The 13828-nt window shown below is 42.1% G+C and overlaps 1 protein-coding gene across 1 annotated transcript; it reads left to right on the forward strand.

Annotated features, from left to right (window-relative positions):
• Positions 1 to 4370: 4370 nt before the first annotated feature.
• Positions 4371 to 11449, forward strand: LOC121618899 (adenosine receptor A1-like). Its single transcript, XM_041954541.1, has 3 exons — positions 4371 to 4858; positions 8142 to 8436; positions 8568 to 11449. The coding sequence occupies exons 1-3, from the start codon at positions 4518 to 4520 to the stop codon at positions 8949 to 8951; spliced, it is 1020 nt and encodes a 339-aa protein (XP_041810475.1). The 5' UTR covers positions 4371 to 4517; the 3' UTR covers positions 8952 to 11449.
• The last annotated feature ends 2379 nt before the right edge of the window (positions 11450 to 13828 follow it).

The following is a 13828-nucleotide window of genomic DNA, read 5'->3' on the forward strand; positions in this document are numbered from 1 at the left end:
TGACACTTCATTTAATTGTTCAGTCTGTATGTTTAGGTATGTGAGTGCTTCTACAATTTCTTATCCACACTCAAGTCAAGTTTTCTGTTGTATCTTCCCCAGTTTCCATTTGGTTTTGTATTCATTTGCTTAGTGGGTGAGACGGTTTATAAGATGTCTGTTCTTTGTCTTTCATATTTAGACGATCTTACATCATTTACTGACTGTGCTCTTTTGAAGCCAACTTTAGCCTGAAGTAAAGCCAAAACTCAACATTTTCCTTGAAATCATCAACCCTGCAACTCAAGAAACAAGACTCAGACCATAAAGAGACTGGCTAAGGGGCAGGAATGCCAGTTTTAGTTATTGCCCAAATTGCAGGTCTCGACATCAGCTCATATTCTGATGGATTTTGTAGGTCAGCAGATGAAGCGCTGTTAATACGAGGCTCATCCCAGCAGTAAAGTGCCTGAACAATTCCCTCCATTTACACAATGCTGGAGAGGGTTGATGAGGAGCTGCACGTTCTCTCCCTAAATTATCATGCTTCAACAGCCACCGCGCAGTTTCAGCACAATGGACCTCAATGCAAGCTGGGGAACATTCAGCAGGGCCATGAAGGGTCATTTCTTGGAAAGACAGAAAACGTTGCTCTCAGCTCAAATACGGTTTTGATCTGCGCTGATGAAAACCAGCTGTTAGAAATGATTAACTGTAGCTAGTAAAGTGAAAGCAGACTCATTTCATTTAAAAAAGATGACACTGAGATTGTTCATGTTAGCTCACTATTGATTGATTAATTAATTAATTCTATTAATATGTAAATCCTGGTGGAGCCGGTAACTTTATGTGACAAATAAATGTAGTGGAGTAAAAAGTAGAATATTTCCCTCTGAAGTTTTGTGAAGTAGCGGTAGAAAGAAGCATAAAATAGAAAGAATCGAGTAAAGTAGAAGTACCTTACGTACAGTGCTTGAATAAATTTACTTTCTACCACAGATGGACACATAATATGTAAACATAATGCACAGGACAGAGTCATATCTCCAGAGCATAGCAGCATCATTATTAACAGAACAATCAGTGGACTCTTGATTTTGATAGATGATTCTGACATTTCCACCATGATTATGTCTCCTTTACACAGACACTGTGGACAAGTCAAGTCTCTGTGAAACAACTGCTTGATTGCAACACGTTAAAGTGCTGTATCACAGGTGTAAATGCATGCAGTGTTATGAGGCTATAACACAGTGAATAATCCTGTTTCACCAGTTTCAGTGTTTATGGACCTGCCGGGGCTCCATATCTGCATTAAAATCACATTAGCCTTCAGTCCAATGACACTGCTCTGCACTCAGCACTGAAAAAAGGATGCAGTGTCGCTCATGGATCCGACATAGGCCGTAAATGAATATTGAGCAGAGTGATCGCGGACTGTAATAGTGTATAAGAGCACCACTGCTCTTAGTCTGGTCGAATAATGCTATACAAAACAGGGTGATTACACACTAAATCACAAATTGTCCCATTTCCAAACACAGTGTATCACTGTTCAGTGTAGTTATCAACCTGAGTTTGTACGAAACACTGCATACATTGATGAATTTGCCAGTCGTACGGGCTGAAGTTGAAGTGACAGACGGAGCAAATATTTACAGAGATTTGCTCCAAACCCAGGGTGTGCTGTCCGCTTGAGTCAGATGTGTGACAGGAGAGCCGACTCAGTTCCACGGTGACTTCCTTCACAGCCTCATCCAGCTTGTGCTCTCATGCTGCCTACCTGCACCTGTTGGCTCAGCGGTGGGGACGTAGACTGGAACAGACCGACTGCAGCCACACTGGACCAGTGTGACAAATAGTCCTCACCTTGATCCGTCCGAATTAAAACAGCTCCCAGATACTGTGGGACACTGTTGGGATTACTACAGACCCCTGTTTGGACCACTCTGTTACGCAGCACTGGCAGCAAGAGTAGACAGCAGTTAGGAGGAAACACCAAACCTGAAGAAGGCAAAATCAACACAAGAGCTTCCTTCCTTGTTGTTACCCCATGCAGTGCTGTTGTACACATGCAAATGTGTGTAGAAGAGACTGATTTCTTTGTTGCTGGAAAAAATGACCAGGCCTCAGGAAATAGCAAGTAAATGATTCCTCCAATAAAAATAGTTTTTGAATCATTAAGTGAGGCATTTTTCCTTGGAAGAGACTGCTCCATAATGGCCGTTGCAATATTTGTGCATGTGAGAAAGTCAGCAGATTGTATGAATCACTTAATAACCTGTCAGAAATATTAAGATTTTCCAGCAAAGATAAGGCAATGCAAGATAATGACTGAGCGAAGTAGGTCTGCATTGTCTTTCCATTTATGTGTCACACACACATGCACTTCGTCCCATACTCATCCTCTTCATACATGTTGAAAGGAAGCAGGCGCAGAATGTTTATGCTCTCACACTGAGGCCATAAAGGCCAAACAGAGCAACATGCAGAGCTTGTGTCAGCAAGCAGATGTTTTGATCCAATCTGCTCAACATAGAAAACAACAGTAATGTAGAACAGTCGCAGTGATGGAGACCAATGATACAGACCACCCAAAAGCTGCCTGGAAGACACAGAGCCCTCGTTTACAAGGAAGTGCTTGGATTTAACCATTAGCCACTCAAATATCACATCAGTTTGATTTCTAACAGGATCCTGATCACAGCGGATAAAGACATGTAGAAACATCCAGCCAGTCAACTGCTTATACAACCTGAACATGAGACCTCAGCTCAACACTTTCAAATATGGATTTGTCCATTTGGGAAGCAAACGTCATATCACACTTCAAGTGATGATATGAACTGATATGAACTGGTGCTGCTGTTGTACCAACAGCACTGAGCTTCAGCAGAAATCAAAAGGCTACAGACGTAATACTGCACACAAGAAAGGGAATGGATTCCTGTGCCTAAGCCTCAAGACGCACCGCTTCGTTAAAGTACAATTAAAATACCTTCATTATCTTGGTTGTTGTATCAAAGACACACAAGTATTAGTAACAGTAACATAACTGCACACTCTCACGTCATGAAGCCACAATACGTCAGGCACCTCCTCATTATCTCTGAATTCTTTCCAGCTGAGGAATGAACTGTCGTATTTACTCATCAGCGAGATGTTGCTAATATCCAGGAAAGTAATTAAAAGCACCTTTGACTCAGTGTGGCTTTGAGTTGAGTGCTCCTGGTGTGGACCCTGACACTTTCATCACAGTGGTGGAAATCTTGTAGGCCTGATGAAAGTCAGAGAAGAGTTAGAGACACATGAATGATTGAGGACAGAGACAGACATAGATCAGTCTCAGCGGAAAGGCCTTCGCTGTGGTCAAGGTGGGAGAAAGAGATCTATGGACAGTCTCAGTTGTCAGTAATGTGTCCATTCACAACCTGCAGTCCCATTTGCAAACACAGGCACCACATGTACTGTATCTGCGTGAACAGCTTCCGATGCATTTGCATGCTTTTATGCAACTTCTTTTTGAGTCTCATTTGCATCTATAAAGGCTTGTTTGTCTGTCGTGCAGCTGAGTCCTGCTGTTTCCCTCTGATAGCAAGCTGATCCTGTCCTGTACTGTTTTATTGTCTCCCTCCGGCAAAAAGCATGTGGCCATTTGTCTGCATCCAGCTTCCTTTCTGTGCGTCCTCTCCAGAGCGTCACAGCTTCACAGGCGTATACTTTTCACCCACTCTTCATTTCAGCATGTAACTACAGTCATACTGATGAAGACCATCAGGGATAGAGTTTAAAATCACATATTAAAGAGCTAAATAAGTATTTTCTGGCATAAAAGTGAGTCTACCTGATAGAAGCATGTAAGTTAGTGTATCATTGACAATCCACCTGCCATGAATGAATGATATATTCATGCTCAGGCCTCACTGTGTCCACTCCCATGTGGAGAGGGGGCTTTCAGTCACACATGTGACTGCAGAAAGAACATAGTGTGTTTGGTAATGATCTGAACTTCCTGGGTGAATGTCACCAAATCTTAACTGGGGTTATTTCTGGAGGAAAAATAAGCCTTTGCCTTTTTGCCAATTAAATCATGTCCAAATAATAACCGTGAATGCTGCTGCAGTGGCTGACTCAGATTCAGCAGGAAACGACACTATTTGGGACTAATTCTGTTTGTTTTTCCGACCTTTGACACACGCCTGACGCGCTTTGGGAACCTGCTTGTGACTCATTCAGTACCCCTGGTCCGTCCTGTCCCTCCGCCAGCAGGACTGCAGGGACCACTTCATTCTCGGAATCACCGCCACGGGACCGTATGGAGACCAAGTTCTGCGTCTGGCGCGCAGCTCGAGGTCCTGGACCGCATCCTAAAACAATCCAGAGCAACAGACACTACCTCTACCTCTGCGGGGACATAAAACATGCGAAACCCAAGTCTGGGGGTCTCAGTCGGTGCCCACAAACTCAAACAGGGAACTCCCTCGACGTGTTCAGGCTGTTTTCTCCGCTGAGCGCACACTCCTCCAGCATCCGCGAACATGCCTTCGGGTCTGCCCGCCTCTAAAGCCGTCTACATCGGGATGGAAGTGGTGATCGCCCTGTCGTCCGTCATCGGTAACGTGATGGTGGTCTGGGCTGTGCGCATTAACCGGTCTCTGAGAGACACCACGTTCTGCTTCATCGTCTCCCTGGCCTTGGCTGACATTGCGGTCGGGGCTCTTGTCATCCCGCTCGCCATAACCATCAGCATCGGACTCCAGACGCACTTTTACAGTTGCCTGCTGGTCGCCTGCACAGTGCTCGTCCTCACGCAAAGTTCAATCCTGGCGCTGCTGGCCATCGCCATCGACCGCTATCTGAGAGTGAAAATACCCATGAGGTAGGCGCAAAGGTGAATCCTTCTAGTTTTCAATACCTTGTCTCATTTACGGAAGCCTTTGTGTCTGGACCGCTGCTCGGACCCTGAAGGGCACCCATCAGACCGTCGTGACAGCGTCAGGCTGGATCTCCATTTAAGCTCCAACCAGAAACCTCTGTAATCTGTGGTGTTAAGGTGTTGCCAGTCATTTTAATTAGTTTACAGTGGCGTGAATGTTGGGCTGCATGAATCTGCATTGACATCTGATATCTCTATCGGCAATTTCTGTGTGTCAGTGATTTCGATTTAAGGCTGTGCCATTTTATTACCGGATTTTAATAGAAATATAACTATATTTCAATTTATCAATTCATTACATATTTATTTTCAGCCACTTAAGTGGACAAAACACCCCAAATTTAAGATGTAAACAAAGTAGCAGACATATCATGGAACAAAGTAAGAGACATATCTTGATTAAAAAAAATGGTAAAAAGACACACATAGATGTTGTAAGCTGTAATTTAATTTGCAGATTTGTTGGTTGTTAAACATTTTTCAGAAAAAGAACTGTAGGTTACAGGACACTTTTTGGATGATTTTTGGAATTCTGAATATGTATTTTCAACTGCAAACGTATTAGTACCACCCATGGAAGTTGTCAAGATAGAGTTATAGATAGTGCATGCAGGTAAATGGATGATTTAAGATTACCTTAGTGTACAAAAGAAATAAAAACACAAAACAATTTAAAAACAATTAATTCTATTAATACAATCACATTGGGATGGTCCAAAGGTCCAAAGAGGTCAAGGCCCATTTGGTGCTTTTAAAGCTGTTGAATTTCACATCTGTTGGGTGGCAAGCTCCTCTCTGGCCTGAGCTTATAGTAGCATGTATGAGAAGCATGTGAAAGTCAAATGCTGCACTTCTTTGTTTTGTCATTCTGATGTGGTTTGTAAATAACTAAATTGATGGTTAAGTGGCATTTATGTTGCATGGTAACAAGAGATTTTCTCCTCCTGTCTTGCCTCACCCGTCATTTTAGTGAAAACTCAAGTTTCCACTTTAAATTGGCTCATTTAACAATAAGCCTGATGAGTCTGGCAGAGAATGCATGATTGGTCAATAGGCTCATGGTGGCTGGTTGATGGATTGCATAATTTCTGAAGCTGGCAACCAACACACACATTGAAACATTCACACACGGTGTACTCTGTCACCTAGAGGACATTTACACAGGTTGCAGTGACATTACAGGAACAATAGAAAATATATTGTGTAGTATCATCTCAATATTATCAGCTTCACCATGGTCTATCAGTATGCTGCAGCTTTTCTCAGCACTTTTCATCACACAGTGCTGTACTTGTGTACTGGATGCACTGACAGCACGAGGTAATGGATGGGAAATATCTGAATTAATATTGTACTGTAGTAATTATAATCCATTTAAAGTGACATGATGATGAAATAATTTCCTGTATCAGGTCATGCAGTATATCTCCTCAGGATTGGCATCAGCAGCAGAATAAGTGGACAGGTGCCTCCCGACAAAGAAAAAAACAAAAAGCATATTCTGCAGTTACAAATTACAGAAAATTTACTGCATCTCACTGCTGGTGTGTTTGGCTTGATACTCCCATCTTGACAAGTTCATATTTAAAACAGCAGTTACATTTTACTGTCTCGTGGTAAGTGATAATGGGAGCCATAAATTGAGATGAGAAAATTACGAGTGTGCTTAGCTGAAAGACTGGATTTGCAGGTGGGAAACACAGATTTAAATTCGACTTTCTTCGGAAAGTAGAGGTAGACGGAGGACAGTCGATTCCAGAAAGTGATATTTGGCAGACAGACAGCTGATCTGTATGCAGACAGACAGCTGAGCTTTCCAAGCAGCTGCGCTGAGAGTTATACAAGTCAAGATTAAAAAACTGCTGTCACATATGGGAAGAGCTACCCGAGTCTTATTAAACATATCTGAGTGTTCATTCATTTGTTGTGTCTGCCTCCGCCTGGCTGAACTCCTGAGTGTGAGTGTGCTTTCTGCAGGGAATGAAAGGCCTGAACAACAGAGAGAACACAAATGGGAGAAAAAGAGAAAAATATGACAGTTTGGCAGATGCCTCAGTGTGTGTTTATGTGCTTGCATCAGTGCTAGCGAGGTTAGCCAGCGACTAGTCATGATAAGAGCAGAGAGAATAAATATACTTCCCCTGTGCAGGAGAGTGAGTGTGTGAGAGTATGAATGAGCCCCTGAGATGAGTTACTCACCTATTTTGTCTGATTGAGTCAGCACTCGCGCTTTAGAAAGAAAGGTGGAATTAGAAAAATCAACAGCCTGGTCGACCGCAGGAATCTTTCATATCCGTTCGAAAATGACTAATTCATGGACCTGTCCAATAGCGGACCATTGTGTGGGAGAGACCGGACTAGTGACATCTTATGAAGATACCAAAGACTTGCAGACTGTTACGTTAGCCGTCAACTCCCACAGTTTTCCTCTTTTGAACAGCAGAGATATCTTGGGTCTCCCTATTTGCAGAAAAAGAAGATCAAGTAGAAGTCACCTGCTGCAGTCTCACACAGATATCAAAAAGAAACTGGAATAACAGGACAAAATAACTAATTCAGTCCTATGCGGCAAACCACAGAAATTTCTGGCTTCAAGCAACACTATGTCACTTTTGAAATTAAAAATAGCACATTCTTCCTTTACAAATGAAAAATTTCAACACACTTCAACACAGTCTATTGTTTTGCTGCTCAGAGGCGCTGCCAAGGGGGGGGCAGAGGGGCCATGGCCACCCTGATGCAACTGCTGCCCCCCCCCAAGTGAGCACTCCCTGCGTTCCAGCTGCGATGCGGCTGCCTGAACTGATTGCTTGATTGCCAGAGCTCACAATGCTTGTGAGTGTACCAGAAGCACTGCAGCGTGTTTCAGAAGCAGTCCAGGAGTGACTCAGAATTTCAGACAGAGGGGGAATAGAGATGCTGTAGCAATGGACAGTATGAGAAAAATAATGTGCTTTTTGAACATTAAAGCATATAAACATTTTCTAGTATACACCCAAAATAATATTATGAACCTGAAAAGGACCATAATATGGGACCTTTGAGGTGTCACAGTGCAACCATTTTCGATGAGAAATAAATAAAGCATGTGAATTGGTGGCCAAAGCACTCGCAGAATGAAAGATATTAATGTTGCAAAAACAGAATCATGTTAAATAAAACATGTCTGTGTCTGTCCACAGAGGGTTTTTTTCTCAACACTTTATCTTTTCCCATGTTCCTATAGCTACAAGCGGGTGGTGACGCCTCGGCGAGCTGGCACGGCTGTGTTATTGTGCTGGCTGGTGTCCATAATAGTGGGCCTCACGCCCATGTTGGGCTGGAATAACCTTCAGAGTCTCCGTGACAACGGCTCCCTGATCACTGAAGACCTCTTGGTGACCTGTGAGTTTGAGACAGTAATCAGCATGGACTACATGGTCTACTTCAACTTCTTCGGCTGGGTGCTCCCCCCTCTGCTCCTCATGCTGGCCATCTATGTCGAGATTTTCTACATGATCCACAAGCAGCTCAACAAGAAGGTGAGTACTTCCTCATGTGTAGGACTTTGTTTGATATGCTGCAATCAAAAGATTAAAACAGACTTAATGTGAACTGATTGGACTAAAGTTACATTTGTACGCTGATGATCTTCTTCTTTATCTCTCTGTAGGTGACAGCTAGCCACACAGACCCCAGCCGTTACTTTGGCAAGGAGCTCAAGCTGGCCAAGTCGCTGGCCCTTGTTCTTTTCCTCTTTGCAGTCAGCTGGCTGCCACTTCACATCCTCAACTGTATCACCCTCTTTTGTCCTGCCTGTGATAAGCCAGTGTTCCTCATTTACATCGCCATCATTCTCACGCACGGTAACTCGGCCGTCAATCCCATCGTTTATGCTTTTCGCATCAAGAAATTCCGCACAGCGTTTCGGAAAATCTGGAAACTGTACGTGCTTTGTCAGGATCCGGTCGGTCGGCTTCCTCAAAGAGGGAGCCAGAGAGGACAGAGTCATGAGAGGAGGCTGAGGCAGAATGATGATGATGATGATGATGTGTGACCATTGGCATCGAACTGAACTGCTGTGTAGTTTTACTCCACTGGTTCACAGAATGGAAAAGACACCGGCGTTATTTTCATGCTCAAGGAATTACCAGTAAAAACAGCCTTAATGGCATCGAAGGATGTCAGAGGAGTTCAAGAGTTGATGAAACTCCATCATAGACTGATTGACTTCCTCCATTCAACACAAGGACAGGATGACAAATCAGCATGGAGATGGGATAAACATCCTAAATCAGACTTAGATTTAAATAAGACTGATTGCGTATTTCTCCACTGGCTGACAAAATGATGATGATGTCGTATGGGACAAGGGGCTTCTCATCAGCTTCAACACCAACCTGTTGAACTTGAATGAGTAAGTGTACATCTGTTAGCACACACTGTACAATAGTAGTTTATGCTGTATTATCCTTTTGACCTAAACTAAAACTCATGGCCTTTTTCATGTGAATGATCTCAAACAGTTAAGCATCGTATTATGTTCCACATTTAGATGCTTAGTTCTGTGGCCTTAAGGACAGAAAGTATAATCAAGAGGTGGGTAGCAGGAAGTTTGCGCAACCAGTTTGGTGCTTTGAGATGGACCAGGGCACAGCATTTATAGTATGCTGGCTGCATGAATGATAAAATGTGAACTCTCTTGGAACTGCGCTAATATCATTAGACTCATGGACTCATCGATGTGTGGTGCAATCCAGTGCATGTGACGTTTTTTTTAACATTTCTGAAATCTTTTGACTGACAGAATGACTAATACTAGCTAATAATTGTAGTTGAAAATAGAATTCATGCTAAAAGAAAAATTACTTGACACTCTTTATTAAATATTTGTGGTCATGGGCAATGATAAATCCATGGAGCCACCTGTAGTAACTATGTAAGTGCAGTTTCATCAGTTGTTTTGAAGGGATGACTGTGAATCTAAAGACTAAAGGAGCTCCTCCATCCAATAAGATTCATCTGACAGGGGTAATAATCATTTAAACCCTACAATGAACCTCTATTGTACATGTTTCAACAGGCCCTTTCCACTGCTCGCATGTGTTTTCAGTCTGTTTTCTCCTGATTGTTTGTGATGAACTACCAGTCTAGCATCATCTCATCTTCCGTGCCATTTCTGTTACAGGGCTGACTTAAACTGATCATTGTGGCCCTTTAAAATGAGTGAGATTTGACATGAAAGATACAAGCAGACACATAACTGCTGACACTTATAACATGTACTGTATGTGACTAATATATGTATAAATGTAAATGGAAGCTACTGTATAACATTCACCTCACTGAGCAAACAGCTGTTTATCTCTGACACACACGTCCTCTCACAGCTGTTGATTGAGTGAGCAGATTAGGAAATCCACCCTCCAAGCATCTCATTCGATTTTTTTTATGGCATAGATAAACGGAGGCAGGAAAGTAAGCATAAAATCTGACAGCATATGGTGCGCCCGGATTTAAACTCACGATGCTGTGTGTGCGTTAGCAGGTGCAAGCGCCAAAATCCACACCCGCTTTCCCCCCTTGCTTCTGTGTATCGAGGCTAAAACCATCAGGGGTGGGAGGCTATTTTTTGTGTGCACACATCGATCTTCTGTCTCTCAGCAGAGAGTGGGCTCATGTGCGGCAAATAGGTGAGTAGGTTATGAGGATGAGGGGTGAGGTGGGGCCGGGTGAAAGAATGATTCTGTTTACAAGGGAACCAGAAGGCAGCCTGCAGCTGAGGAACTCATCAGGAGTTTACGTCTCTGCAGAGGTCAAAATCAAGGTCATCCTGATGCTTTCCGATCAAATAAAGAGACCCGTTAATGTGACCCTGTTGACCTCTGTCTTAACATGCTGTGGTGCTGTGCTAGAACATATACAGTATACACACATATACATACATAATGTCTTCATCAAGTCTACTCACTGTATTTTCAATGCTGCTTTTATAGTAATGTGATTCTTTTCTCTTTTTGTGCTCATGGCAAATGCTTTTAAAGCCACTCTGTGTAGAATTTGACATTATACAAGCTATGTACATGATATTACAGCATATTTCAAATGATTGAAAATAAGTACAAGGTTTATGAGTTGCTTTCAGCCCATTCATTCTGTGTCTTTGGGTGGGGTCAACAAAAGGGTGGAGGTGGTGTGGGGATTATACAACATCTAAGACAGAGACATTTGGGGTGTCAAACGCTACCATTTTTAATTCTATATATAGAGGCTTTAAGTTTTGATCTGTTTACTTCTGTGATAAATTAAACATGATTTGTGCAATATTCTTGATGTACATTAACAATATCAAAAGAAAATCAGTAGCTTAGACCTGGAGATACTGAATTTAGTACTGGAGGCCCAAAGCAGTAGTACATGCGAATATTGTGAGTTGTTTTGTCCATCTCTAATTATGAAGGAATAAGTGAATAAACAATGTATGAATATGAATAGATGAAGTCAAAATGCAGAAAGCCGACTCTTAATCTCAACTGAATGTGTACATTGTGTCAGTGCAGGTGGTGTTGACTGCTGTGCTGTTGGAAAATGCACTTTTCCATCAAACCACAAGTAAAAGAAAATAAAGTTGCTTTTATGATGGCCGCTGACTACAAAAAAAATTGATGACAGCTGTTATCAAGTAGTTTTGATATTCAAGAGAAGTTTGCCACAGACTGAAATCATCATCAAAGATATACAAACACTTAGGTCAGGGTTCATTATTAAATACTTGTCCATTAGATTTTATAAATTGTTGTCAAAGAGATCTTTTTGCTTTGCTTTTATAAAACAGACAAACAGTTTTTCAGTTAAACCTACAAAAGATGTAGAGTGAAACTTAAATTGATTAGACCTTTTTGTGCATTAGCCATTTTAACTTGTTAAACACTGGTGTCACTAATTATTAATTATCATAGATTTTCGTGAAAAAGGTGCAAGAATCTCTGTAAAGATACAGGAGTGCTCCGATGCTATCAAGGCTATCAAGGTTCAGGTTAGCGAGACAAAAAGTTATGTAAATTGTAAATTATGTCTGCATGGCGCTGTTGTTTGTACTTCTAAATGGGGCCCCTTGGCTACGTTACTTTTAAATGGAAGCACATGCTTAAAGGCATGCACACCGTCTGCTGGAAATATCCACCCTATAAATAAGAGAGAATGGATTCCAGCTCTTTCTGGGCTCAAAGTTAATATTCCTCTTGAGCCCGTAAAGCTTTTAGCTGTGGATCCACCTCTCAGCTGGTTTCATGTGCGGAGGCGTCGGGACTCCCCCATCATTGGTGCAGACTGCCAAACAGCAGCTCAGAGTGAGGTGTTACTGTGCAAACAACTCGACCTTGGGGGTGGTCGTGAATATCTGCAAGGCCGAGAATGCAAAGGCTGTATATTACTTCAGATCAAATAAATACATGACAAGCTAATTTATAGAACGTCTATATCATTGTTCTGTGAAGACGGTGTCAGGTGTGTGTTGAGTCAAGACTGTCGGCAAGAATTTCTCGCATATTTTACGAGCACCCTTGACTTCCCACCTTCCTCACAGAGGTGAAAATCTACAGTCAGATGCCTTCACATCCCAGTGTGAACTGCAGCCACAGAACTGTAGGCTCTGTGATCACGACAACAGAGAAAAACGAAGACAGAGAAACAGTCAAACGCAATGTAATAATTTGGTCTGGACTGGTTTGATACTTTTGTCCCTTACAATCACAAACTGCCCTCTCCATGTGCATGATATGTGGCTGGTTTTAAAGTATGGGTGGCAGCTTACACACTGGCATCTGTTGATTGAAAGTGCTCAGCTCTGCACTCTGCTGGTTACTGCCCAGTAGTGAAACATGTGAGCTAATGCAGGGCTGTGCTGTTTCCTGTTATCCAGTATTGGATAAAATGGGTTTAATGAATATATAACACATGCAGACTGTCAGCAGCCAGTGCCAGATAAAAACATATCAAATCATCTTTGTATACACATATTACACAGTATGTTCAAGGTAAAAGAATAACCTTCTCCCAGTTTAGATTTCCTCGGACAGGAACACAAAACACATTCGTTAGGCATGACATTTTCTCATATCTCTAGTTGTCTGCTGGTGTTATTTCCTTCTTCTGAATTTAATGTTTCCAGTTTACCCATCTTATCAAAAATGTAATGGCCAGGGAAGTAGTCATTCAAAGTTCACTGTTTGTATTACCCTCTGTGAAATAAAAGTGGCAGATGCTAGAGGCAGTACTTCCACAGAAACAGATAAAGCATGTTGGTGCAGCGTGCGAACAGTAATAATCAGCACGCTGCCCCTGGACATGTGGGAATGGGGGATGGAAATCAGGCTCTCAAAAAATGGTAAACAAAAAGGACACGCTAGATATTTGGCAAGGCCGACTGCAGACCTATAAATGCTTGTGATTTGCTGAAAGATCTTGAAAATGCTCAGGTAGAAGTATTTGTCCCCTGACGGATGCTGTAGCTGCACATGATCCTGGTCTGGGCAGACAGGCAGACAGCAGCTTCACAAAGACATCAGTTTGGGAGAGACTGCATGGACCACCGACTGTCACAAAGACAGCATCAGAATGACAGTGGCAGCCTGTTGTGTAGACACATAATCAGAACTGATTCTGTACATTTCTGTTTCATAATAAAGCGGCATAAATAGTGCTGAAATATCTCTCTCTTAACCTCTAAGCTGTATTTTTAGCAGCAAAAACGAGGTTATTGGAAAACTGGCTGAACACAACACAACTGGCATGGTTTATAAATGAGAATGTGATCACTTGCTAACCCTTTTTGACATATACTCAATTGAAAATCATAAAAAGACAATTTTTTTTGACCTCATCAGCTTCATTGATTTTTGTAAATATCTGCTTATTCTGAATTTGATGCAGCAA

The sequence above is a fragment of the Chelmon rostratus genome, chromosome 2 (genome assembly GCF_017976325.1).
Source record: "Chelmon rostratus isolate fCheRos1 chromosome 2, fCheRos1.pri, whole genome shotgun sequence".
In the NCBI taxonomy this organism is placed as follows: domain Eukaryota; kingdom Metazoa; phylum Chordata; class Actinopteri; order Chaetodontiformes; family Chaetodontidae; genus Chelmon; species Chelmon rostratus.